General features: G+C 42.6%; 1 protein-coding gene across 1 annotated transcript in view; it reads right to left on the bottom strand.

Annotated features, from left to right (window-relative positions):
• Window positions 1–23461, bottom strand: part of CORIN (corin, serine peptidase) — a 109281-nt gene that overhangs the window by 77458 nt on the left and 8362 nt on the right. The window contains exons 3-6 of the mRNA XM_047798095.1: window positions 13923–14030; window positions 10196–10306; window positions 8957–9073; window positions 3678–3785 (exon numbers count right to left, since the gene is read on the bottom strand). Of these exons, the coding sequence (XP_047654051.1) occupies window positions 3678–3785; window positions 8957–9073; window positions 10196–10306; window positions 13923–14030 (444 nt within the window). The remainder of the gene's footprint in view (window positions 1–3677; window positions 3786–8956; window positions 9074–10195; window positions 10307–13922; window positions 14031–23461) is intronic.

Below are 23461 nucleotides of genomic sequence, written 5' to 3' on the forward strand. Positions count from 1 at the left end.
CCGGGGGGTGGCTTGTTCTGCCAGGTTCCCCGAGCTGTCCAGATTGAACAGGACAAGGTGGAAGTGATGGATCAGTCCATCCACAACAGTCCAAGCTGAGAGGACATAAGATTCCTGCTCCTACCCCCAAGGCAAGGAGATGGCTGCACTTTGCCTCCCAGCAGGGTGCAAATGTGGTAAAGATTCTGGGCTTGAGTGAGTGTGGTGATACCAAGATACTTCAAGCCTATCAGTACACAATGTCATCTGTTCTTCAGGCTTTTTTAAATTATAGGCATTTCTGGGAATCTGAGATAAACATGTCCCTTCTTCATTGAAAAGTATGAAAACCGTGAATGTCATCCAGTTTCAGGAATGTCATTGACCCCAGCAGCCTGGTCAGGCCACTAAAGCCATCATTCTCCATCTTGGCTGCACATGGGGTCACCTGGGGAGCTGTAAAAATACTGAGGCCTGGGTCCCTTCCAGCATGTCTTCAGGGACCATGAAAAAGTCATATAGGAGTTCCCTTTGTGGCTCAGCAGTTAACGAACTTGACTGGGATCCATGAGGATGCGGGTTCAATCCCTGAGCTGGCTCAGTGGGTTAAGGATCTAGCATTGCCATGAGCTGTGGTATAACTCAAAGATGCAGCTCGGATCTGGCATTGCTGTGGCTGTGGTGTAGGCTGGCAGCTATAGCTCCGATTTGATCCCTAGCCTGGGAACTTCCATATGCTACAGGTGTGGCCCCAAAAAGCGGAAGGAAGGAAGGAAGGGGAAGGGAAGGGAAGGGAGGAAAGAAGGAAGGAAGGAAGAAAGAGTTGTGTTATATAATATTTTATGGGATGGCAAGAACCATTGTCTTTAAGGCTAGCCTCCCAGCCACTCCAGTGAGAGGCTGACTCTACCAGGCAGAATACCCACATCCTCTAAACTAATTTTCCCATTGGAAGGGAGCCAGAGAAAGACAGTGCTCTTTGGTTGTCTCTAAGCATCTATATAACAATAGTCTGTGACAGTGGCAAAGACCTTTAAACAATTAATGACATTTTCAAGTGCATGAAGAGTTTTCTGAGAGGAGATGCCACTTGCCCATATTTACAGAGAACCAAGTTCACACCTACCATCCTGAAAAATAAGGAACAACATCTCTATACTCAAGGAGAAGGTAGGCACATATGCTGCTTTTATTTTTTTATTTGCTTTTTGTCTTTTTAGGGCTGCACCTGCAGCATATGGAGGTTCCCAGGCTAGGGGTTGAATCGGAGCTGCAGCTGCCAGCCTATGCCACAGCCACAGCCACACCAGATCTAAGCTGAGTCTGCCACCTACATCCACCACAGCTCACGGCAATGCTGGATCCTGAACCCACTGAGTGAGGCCAGGGATCAAACCCACGTCCTCATGGATACTAGTCAGGTTTTTAATCTGCTGAGCCACAACGGGAACTCCCATTTACACTGCTTTTAATAACACAGAAGGAAGGGGGACCAGTGACTGGCATAGTGCCTGGAATTCAGAAGGAGTGAGGTGTTCAAATGTTTGTGGAATGTATACACAGAGAACCTGGCAAGATCATCTGTGAAGAAAGAGGAAGCTGGTGAGACAGTGAGATGCTAGGGAAACTCTGAGTGTATTTGAAGAACCTAGAAAGAAAACCCATGTCATATACCTGAGTATTTGGCAGATGATCCCCCTGCTGAAAAGTTATTAACAGAGAGGCTGGAATCATATCTCCTTTCTTTGCCATTAAAGTGCCCTGTGCCCATTGCCTGCCTGGGTCATCACAGGCACACTGTCAATACTGGGTGGATATACATATGGGCTGAGTTATCTGTTGCCCTCCCTACAAGCTCTTTCTTTGACAGGTGATATTTATTTTTTTTTAATCTTGAAATATTTGAAGGGTAGAAGAGACAGAGCAACATAAACCCTGTTACTTCCCGCCTAAATGTGACATGGGCAAACATGGCTCTTTTAATTTTTTTTTTTCAACATTTAACAGTAAGTGCCATTCCATGTCAGACAAAACTGTAGTAAGATACACATGTCTGAGACAGCATTGTCACTGTTCCCAATTCTGCAGCCCAAGTTCAAGGTGAAGTAAAAAAAAAAATGATTCTGGGAGGTCCTCTTGTGAATGAGTGGGTTGAGAACCCAACTAGTATCCATGAGGATGCAGATTCAATCCCTGGCCTCGCTCAGTGGGTTAAGGATCTGGTGTTGCCACAAGCTGCAGTGTAGGTCACAGACGCAGTTTGGATCTGGCACTGCTGTGGGTGTGGTATAGGCTGGCAGCTGTAGCGCTGATTCAACCCCTAGCCTGGGAACTTCCATATGCCACAGGTGCAGCCCTAAAAGGTAAAAAAAAACCCAAACAAACAAACAAACAAACAAAAAGATTCTGAAAGTGTTCCAGCGAGGATGGGAAGATGAGCAAAGTCGAACCATATCCACATACATATATATAACCATATACACATTCATACATACATACATACACACACACACACACACACCCACACCCCTATACATATACGCATCTATGTAATCAGTTTAGACAGAATAAAATCGTAGTGCATCTTAGTGATCAGATTGATAACTACCTGCACTGTTCTCTCCTATAGGAAATGGAGGAGGGTTGGATATGGTGCTTTCAGCCAGTTACTCAGTGCTCATGAAAACAAACAAAAAACCTCATCAATCCAGGTTTTCCATGGGCTTTCTCCCTGAGACGCCTCACCAGCCCACTGTTTTCACCTCTTGAGGTCCCCTAATGGGTATGGGGCCCCCCATAAGCTCTGCATTGACCCAGAAAGGTCACAGAGGAGAACCACGATCCAAAAACTTCAGCAAATGCAGGGACCCTTAAGCCTTGCAACTTCCCAGCTTCCAGGGACCTTCTTGCCCATGGAAAGCTGACAGTCCTGTTTCTCAGTCTCAAGCCCATGCTGATAGGGAAGCCAAAAATTAATTCTAAAACGTGAAAGAAAGGTGTAGAATATGAAAGCAAAGCTCAGAAGTAAGACACCATTGCTGGAAATCTGAGTCTTTGGGGGCTTTCTGATTCCTTTTACATTTCCCGTGAGAGTCTGTCTGCTACTCCTGCCTATTCCATCTTCCCCTAATATTCCTCCTCCTGAAGCCAGCTTGGAGACAGCCACCTGTCTACAGCATTTGGAGTGGTCCCATTGTCACCGACACCAATGAACATAATGGCAGCAGGATCTTTAGAGGTTAGCAAAGTTACTGGAAGGGCGAGAACAAATTTTATTGCAAGAGCAGACCACTGAAGTTTCATGCAGCCATTTAGGGGAACTTCCGATTTGCTTCTGGGATACAGTTTCCAGTTTTGAAGCTGGGCTTTAAAAAGGAAGAAAGATAGCATCTGCCAGCAGCCGAAGCCAAGACAAGAATATAAAGGAGCTGATGCTGAGTAGAAAGTCATGGTAATGACATTAAGTAATATGGATTTATAGCCCTTGCATGATGACACATTTGTTTATGATTTAAGTTAATTAAGACCATTTTGCTTCTTTTCTGCTACCACAGGCAAGCTTTCAAAAGGGGGGGGGGAGGTATGTATATACATATTTTGGAGGCATTCCAGACTCCAGCAGTTTAATGTCAATGCAAAAGGGAAAAGCCAAGTGCATATCCTGACACGTGGTTGTGTTTGCCAGCGGCTGTACTTACTACAGTTATTCGGACTGTTGCCTGGGTCACAAAGAGAGCCACCAGCACATGAATCAAGGCAGGAACTGTAGAGGCATCGTTGGTCTCCTTCTTGACACGGAGTCTGACCTACAGAGGTGGGGAAAGGCACATTCACTTTCATCAACATCTGTAAATTCTTTATATGAGGATCTAAAGGATCAAGAACGTCTGGTGGAGCCGGGAGATGAAACAGCTTTCATTTCTTTCCAAGTTCTCCAAAAATATTAAACACACGTTGAGTTGGTGCTTTCTGGATTAATTTTCCCAGCAACTAAATACAACACCATTATTCCAGAAGGATTCTGCTGGAATGAAGAAACTGAGAGGCACCCCATCCTTTAAAAACAGGTCATGGTTGCTTTTCATGCAAAAGGTAGCATTTTCTATTTACATGGGTGCATGCAGGTGACACAAGAAAATTCAAGTGATGGGAGCGCAAGGCCAATATTTTTAAGACTCAGTTGATCCCAACTCTAGTCTTCTAAGGAAGATGCTTTCCTTACTAGTAAATAGGGCATCAACATCAACACAATAAAGATACTTTATCATAGTCTTATGCAGCTGTTATCCTTATTTTCCGTGTATCCTTGGAAAGTATCAGTGACCTAGCTACAACATCCTGAGAATTGGGTTTCTAGTTTCCAAGTGAAGGACAACAGTAACGTCAGCCTAATGGCTTTTCCTTAAGGTATTTAGAGAGGAAACTGCTTTTCCCATTGATTTCCTGGTCATCTGAAGATTAAATGGATAAGGTAATAAATTACTGCCTATTCCCTAACTCTCCCCTATTGTAACCAATAACTTTGAGACACGTCATCTAGAGTCTAGCACATCTTGCAAGGCATTTTAAAATATAAATAACAAGATGGGTATATATACAATCATTCTATCTATAATTCTAAAACAATATGCATTATACCGGATTCTTTCTTCCTCCTGGTACCATTCATTACAACACTATATATCATGGCCTTGCAGAAAAGAGATATTACCTCCCCCCTTTTTTTGTCTTTTTAGGCCCGCACCCATGGCAAATGGAGATTCCCAGGCTAGGGAATCTCTGGCCTATGCCACAGCCACAACAATGCCAGATCCCAGCTGTGTCTGGGATCTACACCACAGCTCATAGCAACACCGGTTCATTAAGCCACTGAGCAAGGCCAGGGATCGAACCTGAGTCCTCATGGATGCTAGTCAGATTCGTTTCCGCTGAGCCACAATGGGAACTCCCACTCCCTTTTTTTTTTAATGTTAGCAGGTCAAACTTTTTGCTAAGTAAACCAGGCTAAGTTCCATGAATTTAGTCTCTTAAAGAAGTTTTTTTTGGAGTTCCCTGGTGTCTCCGTGGGTTAAGGATCTGCCATCACAGTAGCTCGAGTCGCTGCTGTGATGCAGGTTTGATTCCTGGCCCGGAACTTTCACATGCCATGGATGCAATAAAAAAAATTAAGACAGCATGCGGAGTTCCCATCGTGGCTCGGTGGTTAATGAAGCTGACTAGGAACCATGAGGTGGCGGGTTCAATCCCTGGCCTCACTCAGTGGGTTAAGGATCCAGCGTTGCCGTGAGCTGTGGTGTAGGTCGCAGACGTGGCTCGGATCCCTGTTGCTGTGGCTCTGGCGAAGGCTGGTAGCTATGGCTCCAAAAAGACCCCTAGCCTGGGAACCTCCATATGCCATATGCCGCAGGTGTGGCCATAAAAAGACCAAAAAAAAAAAAAGAAAAAAAGAAAAAAGACAGCATGCATTCATTATTTCAGGCAATATTAAGTGCCTGCTATGTGACAACTTATGTGACAAGCTAGGCACTGAGTATTAAAAGATTTTAAAAAGCAGAGTTTCTACTCTGATTAGGGAATCATCATGAACAGAACTTTGCAATGCCATGTGATCACTGCTCCACTGAAGGTACACATAAAAAGCAATAAAAACCAACTAGGGCAGCAAGAGTAAAGCTTCTCAAAGGAGTTCTTCAGGCAGATCCAGTAAGCTGGGATAAGAGGAGGGGTGGGTTTCCCAAGCAGATAGCAGGATATGCAATGCCCTGAAGTTTAAAATATACAGGCTGGAGTTCCTGTGGTGGCACAATGGGGATTGGCAGCACCTCTGCAGCATCAGGATACAGGCTCAATCCCCAGCCTGGCACCATGGGTCAAGGATCTGGCATGGCCACGGCTGTGGCGTAGGCTGCAACTTCAGGTCAGAGCTGATCCCTGGCCCTGCCACTCCATTCACCAGGGGGGCAGCCAAAAAAGAAAAGAAAAGGGAAAAAAAAAAAAAGTACACAGACTGGAGTCACTGGAGGTTAAGGGAGACGAAAGAGGGAGACTGAGAGCAAGACTGAGGGTCGTAAAGGCCTAAATCTTGAATAGGCCCCAGGTCCTGGGAGAAGTGGTCCCTGCCCCCTCCCACCCTGGGAGAGCAGAACCAGCCTGCCCCCACTGCTGACTGTCACCCTGCTGTCACTCGCTCCCCTTCCCTCTCAGCTCTCTGATCGCAGTGCTTTCCTCCCACGACCCTGAGCTACCTCGCTCCTTCCCGCCTCAGGGTCTTTAGCCAGGGGGTTCCCTGTGTCTGAAATGCTTTCTCCATCCCACCCTCCTTTGCTAACTGCACGCAGTCTCCAGGTCTTAGCTTCCCAGAGGCCCTTGCCCAGGACAGGCATCACATGCGGTGACATTTCCCTCCTGGCCGATGTCACCGCACAGGTAGACACAGACTAGCACAATTATTTATACCGCGTCTCCCCCTCCAGGAGCCTCCCAGTCCGGTAAGCTATTCCGCATGCCACGAATATAAAGGTGCTCTAATTTTACTTTTCAATCCATTTTATCATGTGACTTCCTTACATCTCACACGTGTAAGGAAATATTTATAAATCCAGCCTCTGCCTAGTAAAGGATCCCAAAGTATTTCAAACAGCACTGAATTAAGTGGGAAGAAAGAACTACTTGGTCAAAAGGGAGGTGAATGGCTGATAAACACACCATAACTCATGGCTAGAAAAGGAGTTCCTTCTGAATTTTAAAATTGGTAAAACGAACTCCTCCTTGTCCAGTTCTTAATGGAATCATGGAGTTCTCATTGTGGCTCAGTGGTTAACAAATCCGACTAGGAAACATGAGGTTGTGGGTTCGATCCCTGGCCTTGCTCAGTGGGTTAAGGATCCAGCGTTGCCGTGAGCTGTGGTGTAGGTTGCAGATGTGGCTCAGATCCCACATTGCTGTGGCTGTGGCATAGGCTGGTGGCTGCAGCTCTGATTAGACCCCTAGCCTGGGAACCACCATGTGCCATAGGAGCGGCCCAAGAAAATGGCAAAAAGACAAAAAAAAAAAAAGAATTTTAAATTTGGTAAAACGAACTCCTCCTTGTCCAGTTCTTAATGGAATCATCTGGGATTAAAAGGCTCTCCTGTTGGGTCCAGAATGCAGTTTCATTAAAGGTATTCTAATGACCAATATTCATTACAACAAGACTCATTTAGTGACAGGTGACCAATCTTATCAGCCGATTTGGACTACACATGGCCCAAGACATGCCTTCACCTACCAGCCAGGTGGTCAGAGCTAACATTTACTCAGTGCTCACCATGTGCCATCTCCATGAAGTAGTTATCATTATCCTGAGATTACAGACACAGAAACTGAGACATAACGGGGTTAAGTTATTGGCCTAAAGTCAACCAGGAAGTGGCAGAGCTGGGGTTTGAACCCAGGCAGCTGGGCTACGATATCCACATTCTTAACGACTAAGCTATGTTAGGAAGAGGCAAGGTCACATATAAACAAATGCAGTGATTTAAAAAACTTTTTATTAATGTATAGGTGATTTTCAATGTTGTGCCAAGTTTCTGCTGTACAGCAAAGTAACCCAGTCATACATATACATATATATACACACGTGTGTGTGTGTGTGTGTGTGTGTGTATACATATATTCCTTTCCTTATACTATCTTCCATCATGGTCTGTCCCAAGAGATTAGATACAGTTTCCCTGTGCACAAATACAGTGATTTTTAAGTCAAGAGATATTACCAGTCTTGGACTGAGAGATGTTTCTACATAAATAGGGGCTTAAAACAATCAGTGTGTACCTTTATTTTCTGACAGGCATATTTTATTTTAATTTTATAATGATTTCATTTTTTCCATTGTAGTTGGTTTCAGTGTTCTGTCAATTTCTATAGTACCGCAAAGTGACCCAGTCACACACACATACATACACATTCTTTTTCTCACATTATCCTCCACCATGCTCCATCATAAGTGACTAGATATAGTTCCCAGTGCTATACAGCAAGCTCTCATTGCTTATCCATTCCAAAGGCAATAGTTTGCATCTATTAACCCCAGATTCCCCATCCATCCCACTCCCTCCCCCTCCCCCTCAGCAACCACAAGTCTGTTCTCCAAGTCCATGAGTTTCTTCTCTGTGGGAAGGTTCATTTGTGCCGTATATTAGATTCCAGATATAACTGATATTTGACAGACACATTTTAAAAACCAACTTTTGATTTATGTTTTCTTTTTTGGTTTCACAGATACTATCAGACTCCTTTTAAAATGTATTTAAGCATGTTGCTTGGTAATATGAGGCATTAAACTGCTTCTCTGGGAGCTCCCATTGTGGTTCAGCAGTAACAAACCCAACTAGGATCCATGAGGATGCAGGTTTGATCCCTGGCCCCATTTAGTAGGTTAAGGATCCAGCATTGCTATGAGCTGTGGTATAGGTCACAGACGCTGCTCCAATCCTGAGTTGCTGTGGCTGTGGTGTAGGTCAGCAGCTGCAGCTCCAATTTGACCCCTAGCCTGGGAACTTCCATATGCCACGGGTACAGTCCTTAAAAAAAAAAAAAAAAAAAATGCTTCTGTGTACAAGTTTATTTTAGGGAGACGTTATATTTAACTTGAGAAGTCAGTTCCTTCTAACTGGAATCTAATCTAATTGAGTTGAATACTATAAGCTACACTTTTCTCTTTATCACAATATTTCCCCATGAAATTGCTGAATCCACCCATGCTGTTTAAGTGTTTAACCTCTGCTCTTCACCCTTAGGGAGGATTTTTCAGTGTAAGTTGCATGTGAATTCTAATTACCATAAGAAAGAGTTCCTGGCTGACCAGAGCTGCGAGGATCAGTGCTGGGCACTCTGGAATTATTTATGTGGAAATCCTAGGACATTTCCAACTTTCTGCTTTGCCCTCAAGGAAAGCCCAGCCACTAAGGACTGTCTCAGGGGCTGGACACATACTTACCATCGCTGCAACTCTCCTCATCACTTCCGTCCTTACAGTCTTCATCTCCGTCGCACCAGAAAGTGCTGGGGACACACTGTCCATTTCTGCATTCCACCAGACCCTGGCTGTGACATGCTAGGAAAGGCCAAAATAAGACACACTTTGATTATCTGTACTTCTTTCCATCTGCAGATCATATCAGATTCCCGTTTTTCTGGCATCACCAAGAAACGTTCTAGATATCTGAATGTTCGGCATAAAGGAACAAATGTATCCTTAATTTTTTTTTTTTTTTTTTTTTTGCTTTTTAGGCCCACACCTGCATCATATGGAGGTTCCCAGGCTAGGGGTCAATTTGGAGCTGTAGCTGCAGGTCTACACCACAGCCACAGAAATACTAGATCCAAGCCATGTCTGCAATCTACACCACAGCTCATGGCCAACGCCAGATCTTTAACCCACTGAGCAAGGTCAGGGATTGAACCCGCAACCTCATGGTTCCTAGTCGGATTCATTAACCAGTGAACCACAATAGGAACTCCACTTTTTCTACTTTTGTTGATAGCAAAAGATGAAATAAGCAGTTTAATTAGTTTGAACGTGCATAAAATGCATCATATGAACTCTTTCAAGGCAATACTACTCTCTTTAACACCTAGCTGCTTCCATCCATCATTTTATGATTCCCTACTGAGTATACAGTAGTTTTTAGGGGGAAAAAAAAGTGACCAGCCATACTTGACTTCATTAGCTACCCGAAGACTGTTTAATCATCCAGAAACACAACAGGCTCTAAAATGATAATAGTTTCTCACACGATGTAACTATATCAAACCAAACGCTCACTTCTTTCTGCCAGTTCTCTCCATGTTCACCAACACATGGTGCCTGGCAGCAGGTCTGGAAGCTCCTGCAGGGAAACTTAACTGTTCATGCACTGACTGCAGAGGGGATGTCCCCCGGTCTCTGGGAACAACATCCCCTTTGACAGTCTCGGATGCGGAAAGGAGCTTTGTGAACAAGGAGAGAGAACACAGCCACCTACTTGCCAGAGCAACCACATTAGGCTCGGAGTTTGGGGGAGAGAGATGCAGACGTCAGTAACACTACGTTGTCCCTGTCATCACATCACTCAATCCTGATCTTTATAAGCTACGACCAAAGTATAAGAATCCATTTAGAGGGTGAACCTTGTGTATCTGGCTAAACAGGCAGAAGAGGGAAAATAAGCAAGATGAAAATCCGCGGGGCACTCACAGCAATTGACCTCGTCGGACTTATCCACACAGTCATGGTCACCGTCACACACCCACTCTATGGCGATGCAGCGCCCGTCTCCACAGCGATGCTCTTCTGTGGGATTGCAATCTGGACGAAACAAAAACTCAGAAGGATTGGGGAGGTCCCGTCATGGCTCAGCAGAGATGAATCTGAGTAGCATCCATGAGGATGCAGGTTCGATCCCTGGCCTCGCTCAGTGGGTTAAGGATCCGACATTGCCATGAGCTGTGGTGCAGGTCACAGATGCAGCTTGGATCTGGCGTTGCTGTGGTTGTGGTGCTGGCCAGTGGCTATAGCTTCAGTTTGACCCCTAGCCTGGGAATCTCCATATGCCACAGGTTCAGCCCTAAAAAATATAAAACCGGCACAAGAAACACTTAGAACAGTGGCACATGGTTCTAGTGGAAGAGAGTTTGTTCCAATTATTCCAATACCTTCAATATTGGAGATTTCTATGATGGATCTGGCACAATGAAAAAGGTACCTCTCCACAACCACGAACACTGTGGGGTAAGATCTGCCTATTTTCCAGATGAAATAACCGTCCAGATTTTTTAAGATGCAGAGTCTGTTTTTTGTTTTGTTTAGTCATCATTTTCTTTCCTTCAGAAAATTCTGGAATTTGGTTTAAATAAACAGAAGTGTGATTTGGGTTTCACAGTGTAGATAGCTGATTTGATGACCTGTGACAACTCCATCATGCTTCTAAGAATTGTAACTTACTTCTCTATGGTAAATTGGGAAGGCAACTGTCTCCTCCTTTTGTCTTTCCTGATGCTAAGCTTAGGCCTTCTATGGAATTGTCTTAATACATAACTGCGTAATATATAAGAACTGCCAGGTAAGAAATGCTTTTTTTTTTTTTTCTGCTTTTTAGGGCCACTCCCACGGCATGTGGAGGTTCCCAGGCTAGGGATCAAATTGGAGCTACAGCTTCCGGCCTAAACCACAGCCACAGCCATGATAGATCCAAGCTGCATCTGCGACCTATACCACAGCTCACAGCAACACCGGCTCCTTAACCCACTGAGCAAGGCCAGGGATCAAACACGAATCCTCATGGATACTAGTTGGGGTCGTTATCACTGAGCCACAATGGCAACTCCCCAAAATATTTCTTGCGATTCTTTTAATCCTGAATTTTCCTCCATCCCAAACTATATATTCCTGGAAAAAAGGAAAACTAAGTGATGTTTCTTCTCACAGCAGGCAGAACTTATAGGATCCTTTGCCATGAGACATGAAATAAGCTTCGTACAAACAGCCCTCTAAAAGGTGTGTGTGGATACATGAGCAACAGATTAAATAATGTGAAACTATCATAGGTTTCTGTTAACGGTGCCAACTGCCTCAACAGACTTGTAGTAGAGGGGCCATGGGTCTTGAAGGATATATGGGAGCAATTAAGTGAAGAAGATGGAAGATGTGGCCCAAAGGAATAAAGACACAATAGGTGGGATGCTTGGGCAGGAACCAGAGGCGCCACCACATGATCAGCTTGCTAAAGATGGGCAGCTGGGATAAAGACTGGTCTAAGAGAACGTTATGATGATCACCATTAGATGGGGACAAAGTCACCCTAAGAGCATAAGCTTCATGATATCCTACTACCTCCAGAGGAATGATGTCCACGTGTAAGACCATTGTCTTTCACACACTAACTACATGCTGGTCCTCTCCACAGACCTATTTAACTACCAAGCTATGCTCAAGCCCCATCCCACCATCCTTCCTCTCTTATCTCCAGTTATCCCATTGATAAAAGGGGACTGACATTCGATAAGCTCTAACGCTTCCGACTATAGATCCTAGGATGTACATAATTATAATCCCTTCTCATTCTTTGTGTCCCAGAAGATAATCTATGTCTATCTAGTAACCCATGGGATGGTTTGTACATAAGTACAGTTTCCAATATTCTTATGGATGCAGCGATGGGCAGCTAGACAGGTATTTCTAGAAACTACTGAATCTCCCAGCATGGGGCCATTTCTGACACTCCGAGGCATTCCTCTGCTCATACTCCTGATCTTTCCCCAACACTGCTTTTGTGATTCTCTCAGGCTGAAAAGCATTTCACAGCATGTGCCCAGTGTCCATCCTCATCTCACCTTGCCCTTCAGTTCATAGTTACACATTCTTATTTCACTCTATATAGTATCTACAAAGTCTAAAGCTAATCACAAAATCAAAAAGGTAAATAAAGCAAGAATTTTGCTGGTTTTAATTCATGATAGGGCATTCAGAATTGACCACAGTTCTTTAAAAGGTAGGTTCATTTTTTTTTCTTTTCTTATTCTTCATGAAAGACATAGACATGGCTGATAAACACATGAAAAGGTGCTCAGTATAATTAACCATTAAGGAAAAGTGGTTCAGTTATATATGCATAACTGACTATAGTTCCCTGTGCTAAAATGAATATAGTTCCCTTTTTTTTTAGATTTTTAGACCCGCACCTGCGGCATATGGAAGTTCCCAGGTGAGAGGTCAAGTCAGAGCTGCAGCTGCTGGCCACAGACACAACCAAAGCAACTCAGGATCTGAGTCTCATCTGCGACCTACACAGCAGCTCTCAGCAATGCCAGATCCTTAATCCACTGAGCAAGGCCAGGGATCGAACCCTCATCCTCAAGGATACTAGACGGGTTTGTTTCTGCTGAGCCACCCAGGACTTCTTACACTCTTTATTAATTGAGATATAATTGACATAAAATGTTGTGTAAGTTTATGCTAAGTGAGATAAGTCAGAAGGGAAAGATAAATACTGTGTGATATCACTTACAGGTAGAATCTGAAAAAGCTGAATTTGTAAAAACAGAGAGTAGACTGTCAGCAGGAGCTGAGGGGGTGTGGGCTGGGGAATTGGAAAGATGTTATTCACAGGTACAAATGTGCAACTACTAGGTAGGTTCATTCTTTAAAGGATAAGATCAGTTTTTGTACATAGAACACATGCACCCTCTTAACCCTAGATGTCACCACTGCAGAAGTCACCCCTGTAGTGTGTGGCAATCAAATAAAGGAAGGTCTTTGAAGGTTATGCATAATAAGGGGATCAGGAACAGACAATAGATCTGTCTGCAAAGTTTTGCTCAAGGGCTCAAAATCTAAACATGAGCCACTTGCTCCAACCAGAGAAGAAACAGAATACTTTTAAAGAAAGAAAAAAATATGAACTCCCATTTCTACTCCACTTCTCCAGCATTTCCTTAGTATGACTTTACATCAGAAATATGACATTGGGAGTTCCTGTCACGGCGCAGTGGTTAACGAATCCAACTAGGAACCATAAGGTTGCGGGTTTGATCCCTGCCCTTGCTCAGTGGGTTGACGATCTGGCATTGCCGTGAGCTGTGGTGTAGGTTACAGACGTGGCTTGGATCCTGCGTTGCTGTGGCTCTAGTGTAGGCAGTGGCTACAGCTCCAATTAGACCCCTAGGCTGGGAACCTCCCATGTGCCGTGGTAGCAGCCCAAGAAATGGGAAAAAGACAAAAAAAAAAAAAGAAAGAAATATGACATTTACACAGAAGACATGACTGAGACTAGCAATTATAAAAACCTCCTCTTTCTGAAAACTCAGAAACCAACAGTTTTGTAATTTAACTCACTAATCACATTAGCAAACAATGAGCTACAAGTTCTTAATGATACAGGGCTGTAATTTTAAATGAAAACCTTTAGGGAAATAAGGCTACTTACCACAGTTTTGCTCGTCACTCAGATCCCCACAGTCATCATATCCATCACACACAAGGCTGTAATTAAGGCACTTGCCCGTGTGACAGTGAAACAGATTCTCACTGCAATCTGAAAATAAGAAAAGCCACTGATGGGTCATCAGAGTGAAACAGGACGTTACAGTAGTCATTTATATAACAAGAGCATATCATGGGAGGGCAATCATGATGGTAACCTGGTCCATATCTATTCTACGGGTGAGGAGACTATGATACATTGGGGTCCACTGACTTGTTCAAAGTCACATAACAAGTTACTGCAGAGCCAGGACTAGCTTTCATCACCGCCCGAAAGTATTTATCCAAGTTGCACTTGATGTCACCTGAAAGCGCCTTTCTAGTCAATTACGAGAAAAGATAGTCTCCATTCACCATGGCTCCTGCTGAAGTACAAGTTCATACAGAATGAATACTTAATAGAAGGTGAGTTGTTATTTCTTTAAATTATCTCCTTCAGGATGAAAGTCTGGTTTCGTCAATGGTAAGCATAAACATAATGGAGAGAAAAGTCATTTAGATTACAAAGTAGTTACTTCCACACAACTTTATCACTTACATCAATTGAATGTTTCATAACATGACCCTTAAATACACAGTGCTGTCCTAGATTATGGTGAAAAGACAAGACAAAGTGATAAGGGAATTCCCGCTCTGGCAGACTGGGCTAAGAATCCAACTGCAGTGGCTCGGGTTGCTGCAAAGATGCAGATTCAACTGCCCAGCCTGGTGCTGGCTAAAGGGACCAGCATTGCCACAGCTGCAGAGCAGGTTGCAGCTGCGGCTTGGAGTCAATCCCTGGCCTAGGAACTTCCATATGCCTTGGGTAAGGCCATAACACTAAAAAACAAAGCTTATAATTTAATGTTGGAATAAACATCTTGCAAGGAAATTTTAATAAGAGATGGGTCTTATACTTGGGTAAACCAGAACTCCTGGTCTAGTTCTGTCATCTTCTAGCTGTGCGAATTTGAGTCAGTTAGTTAAAATGTATGAATCTGGGAGTTCCTGTCATGGCTCAGTGGTTAGGGAATCCGACTAGGAACCATGAGGTTGAGGGTTCAATTCCTGGCCTTGCTCAGTGGGTTAACGATCTGGCGTTGCCGTGAGCTGTGGTGTAGGTTGCAGATGTGGCTCGGATCCCGCATTGCTGTGGCTCTGATGTAGGCCGGAGGCTACAGCTCGGATTAGACCCCTAGCCTGGTAACCTCCATATGCCGTGGGAAGCGGCCCGAGAAATGGCAACAAAGACAAAAGACAAAAAAAAAAAAAAAAAAAAGGATGAATCTGTAAACTGATTTGTGAAATGAGGATAAGATCAATTACTTAAGGGATTGTTTGGGGGAGATAGAAACAATAAAATAATGTGTGTAAGATGCCAAGAAAATGCAATAGGAAAAGAGTACTCTTCAAATGGTGTTGGTACAACTGGACTTCAAATATGCAAAATTAAACTCTGATCTTTACCTCAAACCATACACAAAAAATATCTCAAAATGGATTATAGACCTCAATGTAAGAGCAAAAAAATCTTTGTGACCTTGGGAGGCACAAAATTCTTTTTTTTTTTTTTTTGTCTTTTTAGGGGCACACTCATGGTATATGGAGATTCCCAGAGGTCAAATCAGAGCTACAGCTGCTGGCCTACACCACAGCCACAGCAATGCCAGATCCAAGCCATGTCTGCGACGTACATCACAGCTCACGGCAACCCTGGATCCTTAACGCACTGAGCAAGGCCAGGGATCAAACCTGCGTTCTCATGACTACTAGTCAGATTCGTTTCCACTGAGCCATGGCAGGAACTCCAGAATTCTTGGATATAACAAAAAAAGCACAAGTCATAAAAGAAAAATATTCATTAAATATTATAAATAGTATTTGTTAAAGTTAAAAAATATTTGTGCTTCCAAAGATACTATTAAGAAAGAAAAAGACAAGTGACCTAACAGAAAAAATACTTTCAAATCACGTGTCTGATAAATGACTTACATCCAGAATATACAAAGAACTCTTTATGCAATAATAAGCAAACAACCCAACTATAGATAAGCAAAAGACTTGAATAGAAAATTTTCAGGAAAGACACAGAAAAAGCTAAGCACATGAAAAGGTGCTCAATATGATTAATCATTAAGGAAATGCAAATAAAAACCACAATAAGATACTATTCCATATCCCTTAAAATAGCCATAATAGATAAGACAGATAATACCAAGTATTGGCAAGGATTTTGAAAACCTGAAACTCTCATATACAGCTGGTGGGGATGTAAAGTGAGAATGCCACCTTGTAAAGCAGTTTGGCAGACTCATAAACTGAACTATAAACTTACCATGTGATTCAGGAAGTCCACTCTTAGAAATCTACCCAAGAGAAGTGAAATATATACCCCACAAAGACTTGTACGTGAATGTTTACAGCAGCATCATTCATAATAGCCAAAGACTAGAAACACTCCAAATGCTCAACAACTGGTAAAAAGATAAGCAAAATGTAGTATATTCATACAACGGGATACTATTCAGCAATTAAAAGTATCAAACTACTGATACATGTGACAGCATAAAGGAACCTCAGAAACATTAAGCTAAATGAAATAAACCAGACACAAAGCCTATATGTTGTGTGACCCATTTATGAAGGTCCTGGAAAAAGCATACTCACAGAGGCAGATGTCAGAACAGCGGTATCTCTGGCTTGAGATGAGGGAACGGGGACTGACTGCAAATAGGCGGGAGCAAAATTTAGGGGGAGAGGGAAAACTTCTAGAAGTGGATTGTGGTGATAGTTGCATACTTCTCCAAATTTACTAAAAATCAATGGGTTGATTTTAGAGCATGTATCATACCTCGATAAAGCTGTAATTTAATTACATGTAATGTTCAAAATACATGTAAAGAGTGCATCGAATAGACACTAGATTTCTTAAATGTATTATCTTTTCCCTTATTTAAGTGAATGAATTTCAAAAGGATGCTCTTAAGACTAGAGAGGGATTATGAACAATGGGCTGGATTGTAATAGACGGGATGGAATGAAAACTTCGGCATGTTTCACCCAGAGGGAATGGCAAGAACAAAGGCAAGAGGTGAGAAATGGAGGCACATGGGAGGACCAGTCTGCTTGGCTGATGAAGACCAAGAATCTAATGATTAATAGTCTAGTCTCCTAAATTCCAGCTCCCTGTTCCTCCTCATGCAGACGTCTGCATCTCATACAGCTGATGCTGGGGACCTCTTTACTCTAAACATCCCAAACTCTCTAACAATTCATAATCAAAAGTCTTGGACATTGATCAGTGAAACTGTTAGCCACATCAAAATATTATCCTTGCTATTTACATGAATCCCAAACTTTGATTTCAAAGATCCTTCTTCTCAAAGGAAGGTACTTAAATACTTTTAGAATCACATCATTTTAGAAATGAAATGGGCCTTAGAGCATCTGTTCAGTGCCATCATTCAGAGGGTGTATTTGCCCTACTATCTATAAAATAGATAATCAACGAGGACCTACTGTACAGCACAGGGAACTCTATTCAATATTTGATCATCTTTGTGGGAAAACAATCTGAAAAAGGATAGATAGATGTATATAGATAACTAAATCACGTTGCTATACCCCTGAAACTAACACAACATTGTTAATCAGCTATACTCCAATATAAAATAAAGTGAAAAAAAGAGGGTGTGTTGTGTATATACACACACAATGTGCATACACATAGGCTCACAATTATGCAAAAACAGAACTTTGCAGGTACTTTCTATTTTTCATTTCCCCTGAGCTAAATAACTTTCAAACAAGGACAACCATCATAAGGGAAAATACAAGGATTAAAAGAGGGCTCATTTTTCACCCTGACAGTACTATTCCCTCCCATGCAGCAGAGGGCGCTAACGCCCCACCCTGCACCCCACTGCCAACTAGGATGATTGCACACTTGCTGGCAGAGTCAAGGTTATGACTCTGGTTCTCCTGCTCACTGAGCAGGGTTGAGGAATTTATGCATCAGAGATACACATTTTCTCAGGAAGTTTTAAGAGATCTTATTGACTTTTGTTTTCATCTCTTGTGAGAAGTTTTGAATCAGCATGCTAGAACCAGCAGTCACCAGGGTCCTGACTTTGACAATCAGGGCAGAAGTACTTACATTACCCGAAAGTAGAGACAAGGATGACAGATTTTAAACCACATGAATTCATTTTTTTTGTTTGTTTGTTTTTTGTTTGTTTTGTGCTTTTTTGAAATTTTTATTTTTTTTACAGAATAAAATACATATATTTAAACACAATTACATTCACACAGATTATTATATCATGGATCTTAAGAAACAGATTAAGTGACTCCCTCTGGAGAAGTGGAATGGAAAATATGCTGAGACAAATAGGAAATTTATTCTATACTTTATCCCATTTTGTATGGCTTTCATCTTTACCATTTAGTATTATCTATTACATTTCAATTTTTCTTTATGAATTCATTTTTTTAAAAAAACAGTACACTTCACTTTTTTGGATGGTCACACTGGGAATCAAATGCTCCTTCCAGAATCTAATTAACCGGTCAGCTTTCCCTGATTATCAGGAAGTCGGCAGGCTGTGTTAACAGCATCTCTTGCCTCAACAAATTTGTCTTTTAAACAAAAAAGAATCTGAATAACCTGAGAACACACCAAAAACCTCCCTTCTGTGAACCCCAGTCCAGGATCCCCGGTAATTCATACAAAAACACCTCGCTGGAGATGTTTTGTAAATTTATACTGTCAACTTATTTCATAAATGGAGATGACGCAAGCATTTTTCCCCCTCAATTTCTCATTATTCACACAGGTGCAGACTCAATTCTCCACTGTTTTGACTTTCTTGGTTAGAAGCCATTTTCAGAGTTTAGACACCAAATTAGCTGTAATTGGAAAACAACTCGTTACCTCCCTAAGGTCTGAGTAATTCATAAACACGCAAAACCTTAACCAGAAGCACTGCACACCCAGAAATACAGAGCAAATAGCAAAGATCACAGTGCCTCCTTTTATTGGAATAAATGTTTATTCGAACTAAAAAGAAATGCTGTCAGCGCAATTTGGGGCCAACAGATCAAAACTTTCACAAGCTGCTGGCCTCAATTTTCTTGCTCAATACAAGCATGACCTTGTGTAACCTAAGGTAGGTGTTTTCCTAGATATAGATCTTTTTTTCTGAATGAGAGCTTGGTAGAAAATATTACCTCTGAAGCTCTTGCATGTTAAAGTTTATTTCAGTGTGGCATTCCACGCTATGAAGTTTTATCCCTCAAAATTATCTTTAAATTAAAGGCAAGAACTAAGGAGCAGAAAGCCTTTTATCAAGAGCTTCATTCAATTTGTTCAGTCTCTATGAGTCTATAAACATAATCATCTTCCCTCCAATGAAGATTCAAGTGCGGGAGTTCCTGTTGTGGCATAGCGGAACGAATCCAAGCAGTACCCATGAGGATTCGATCCCTGGCCTCGCTCTGTGGGTCAGGGATCCGGAGTCGCCATGAGCTCTGGTATAGGTCACAGACGTGGTTCAGATCCCTGGTTGCTGTGGCTGTGGTTAGGCTGACAGCTACAGGTCCTATTCGACTCCTAGCCTGGGAACTTCTATATGCCTTAGGTGTGGTCCTAAAAAGAAAAAAAAAAAAAGAAAAGAAAAGATTCACGATACAAGCGCAGATGCTCAGTTTCCTCCCAGAATCATCTTCATTTTGAGATGACCAAAGAGAGCCCATCTTGTTACAACTCCCCAGGCTTCGTGCCCCTTGGGTTCTTTCAGCTACTGACTTCTAGCTCCAAGGAAGGATTTCTCAACTGCAGAACCCCTGACATTTGGGGCTGGGTGACTCTTTGTTGTGGGGTTGTCCTGTACGCTGTAGGATGTTGAGCAACATCCCGGCCTCTGCCCCCCAAATGCCAGAAGGCTCCTCTCCAACCCCTGCAGTTGTGATAATCAAATAAATCTCCATAATGTCCCTTCTGGGGCAACATTACCCCCTGGTTAGAGCTATTGTTCTGCACTATCCAAGCGTCCCATTGTTCCAAGGCCAGTTTTAATCCCATCTTTTCCATCAGCTCTCTCCACATCAATCCAGCAACCTGTGCTCTGAAACTCTTCTCTCCTCACAGGATCTGTCTGTTTACACGATCTTCTTTTGTTTTGTGACATCTATGATATTATTCTAAAACACTCTATTTAATGATCTCTATGTTTATGTGTCATTTCCCAATCAGACCAAAAGTCTCATGAAGCTAGAAACCACATCTCAACTGTCTCTATATCTACCAGGTATCTCAAACACGCTTCACACATAGCAGGAATTCAAGACAGTTCAGTGAGTTGATGGATTCCATATAATCAGATTGCCACTAAACACAAGTGAATTTTTCAGACACCTGACGCTTCTTCTATTGGTGTTGAATGGAGTATTTTAATTTTTATCGCTTTGGTGGAAGTCTTTCCTAGAATTTACTGGCACCTCTTAGTAAAGAAAACATGTTAAGTACACTTGCTTTTGATGACCCAGAAACATGATATGGAACGTCAATTTTTACTTTGTTCTGTTTGGATTGTTTCTTTTCTAAAGTAGCTCCATGTGGTACTGCTTTTTTTTTTTTCTTTTTTCTTTTTTCTTTTTACTGCCACTCCTATGGCATACAGAAGTTCCCTGGCTAGGGGTCAAATCAAAGCTGCAGCTGCCAGCCTTTGCTACAGCCACAGCAGCACTGGATCCTTAACCCACTGAGCAAGACCAGGGATTGAACCCACATCCTCACGGACACTACATCCGATTCTTAACATGGGAACTCTCATGTGGTACTGCTTTTAAAACCACTGTGCATATTGTAGTGTTTCTGTCTTCTTCACGGTGCATCATTGGACCTTGGTTGGGATGAGGGTGGGGGTGTTTGGAGGCAAGAAGGCAAGGAGAACAAGATAACAACTACACACACACACACACACACACACACACAAAGATAACAACCACAATCACAGGCATAAATCCTGATGTCCTTTGGGAACTACTGCATGCCAGCCACTGGTCTCCGTGCCTGACATCCACTGATGTGTTATTCTGCACAGCAATTCTAGAGAGAGTTACAATTATCTATTGTTTCCATTTTACTGATGAGGACACCGAGGCCCAGAGAGATGGAGTAACTTGCCAAGTTCACAGGGGCAGGAAATGATATGGAAGAAATAAGAACTCAGGCAGCCCAATTCAAGACCTTATATTATAATCACTGTACTGTGCGGTAACTAGTATAATTAATTATACTAATTAGTATAATTCGTCAACTCTGTATAATTAGCTCACCACAGTCCTCAAAAAGAAACCTACCAATTTTACCCCAAATCCAGAGCAAATGATTTCCAAAAGTATTTCACAGCGGTTTACGGGGCATAAAGTGGGTGGACTTTGCGGCATCTATTTTCCCTGCTGTATCAGACACTGTTTGAAAGCTGGTTATAGAAGCAAAAGATTACAGCATGTTAGCAAGAAAAGACACCAGACAGCCTCTGGCTGCATACTAGAATCACTGGATGTCCTGTCAAGGTACTGCTGCCAGGGCGCCCCCTACAGACAAACGGAAGTAGAATCCCTGCAAGTGTGTCTTCCCAGAGATGGTACTGTGCTGCCAGCCTTGATGACAAGGAAAACTAGGGGTGCCTCAAGCCACAGGGATAGAAATTTTTTTAAAAAGAACACACTTTTCTTAATGGAAGTTCCCGTCGTGGCGCAGTGGTTAACGAATCTGACTAGGAACCATGAGGTGGTAGGTTCCATCCCTGGCCTTGCTCAGTCGTTAAGGATCCAGCGTTGCCGTGAGCTGTGGTGTAGGTTGCAGACGTGGCTCAGATCCTGCATTGCTGTGGCTCTGGTGTAGGCCAGTGGCTATATCTCCGATTCGACCCCTAGCCTGGGAACCTCCATATGTCGCGGGAGCAGCCCTAGAAAAGGCAGAAAGACAAAAATAATAATAATAATAAATAAATAAATAAAATAAAAAGAACACACTTTTCTTAATTTTCAAAAATCTCGCTACACCACTAGAATTATTCCTGGTGGGCTGCAAATCTATTTTCCTAATACTTAGGAAGAGATTGATAAACACAGCAAAATGAGTTGGGAGGGAGAGCGCGGGGAGTCTGTGAGCAGCCCAGATACCTGGAAAGCCTCCTTGATAGAAAACTACCTCCTTCAGTATAATAGAGCATCCAAGATAAACAGTTTCTTATCATTTGAATGATCGGAGTCTAATCATTCACCAAATTTGAACTTTGATGGATGTAGGCAAGTCAAAGGCAGCAGAGTTTGATTTGGACCCATTCAAGACTGGACTCAAATCTAGCATTTGAACCACTGGCATAATCATTTCATCACTCTGAGCCTCAGATCTGCATCAGAAGGAATAATGAGGAGTTCCCGCTGTGGCACAGTGGGTTAAGAATCTGACTGCAGCAGCTGCTGCGCAGGTCGCAGCTATGGCTTGCATTCAATCCCTAGCCCAGGAATTTCCATATGCCATAGGTGCAACCTTAAAAAATAATAATAACAAAAAATAAAAATTTTTAATAAAAAGAATAATGCTTCCTTTGCTGAAAATTAAACCCAAATCATGTAGGTAAACGCTTCTAACACAGCTGATCAGGGAACTTAACAAATCACCAATCCCTTCCCTTCCTTCCTGGGACCCGGCATATTCCTGTGCTCCCACCGGGAATCCCCAGCAAAACCTCCCTCTCCCCTCGGGAGTACCTATGGGCTGCATTCCTGTTCTGATCTGCATCCACACTCAAGTTCAAACATAACACTCTTCCTTCACTGCAGCGTGGTGACAACAGGAGGGTAGCATCTTCTATAAACACGCATGCTGAAATGCCACAGGCACTGCATGGTAAAGCTCAGAGGCAGATGTCCTTCTAAGGTCAAGAACAACTGAGTGCACAGTTTTCAGTGTCTACCTAAGCATATTCATAAGCAAGTATTCTGAAGGGCTGTATTTTCTCAGCAAACCAAGCCAAATGGTTTTTGATGGGTGTTCATGAGGAAGGCCTCATCTTCCTTCATAAACGTTTCCACTCCTAGGACATTGCTAAATACCTTACAGAATAACAATACCTTCTTTGTTTGGTCACCGACTAGGAAAAATTAACTCCTGCATATTCAATTTCAACAAATGCAGCAGAAGCTCTTACTGTTTAAGGGCAATGCTCAGTGCAATGGAGGAACATAATGATGAAGCTAGTGTTGACTCATCACTAGAGGTAAGAGGCACATGCAGAATTTGAATATGACATAATATGGGCCACAACCAGGAGATAAACAAGAGATTCCACCATAACTCCCATTATTGTATGAATTTATTCTATTGAAATTATAATCCCTACTATAGGTGCTTTGCACAATATTTTCTCCCAGGTCCGGAGCCATACTCCCTAATATAAATATACATCCTATAAAAATGTTTTTTATGTATAA

This window comes from Phacochoerus africanus, chromosome 10 (genome assembly GCF_016906955.1).
Source record: "Phacochoerus africanus isolate WHEZ1 chromosome 10, ROS_Pafr_v1, whole genome shotgun sequence".
NCBI lineage: Eukaryota > Metazoa > Chordata > Mammalia > Artiodactyla > Suidae > Phacochoerus > Phacochoerus africanus.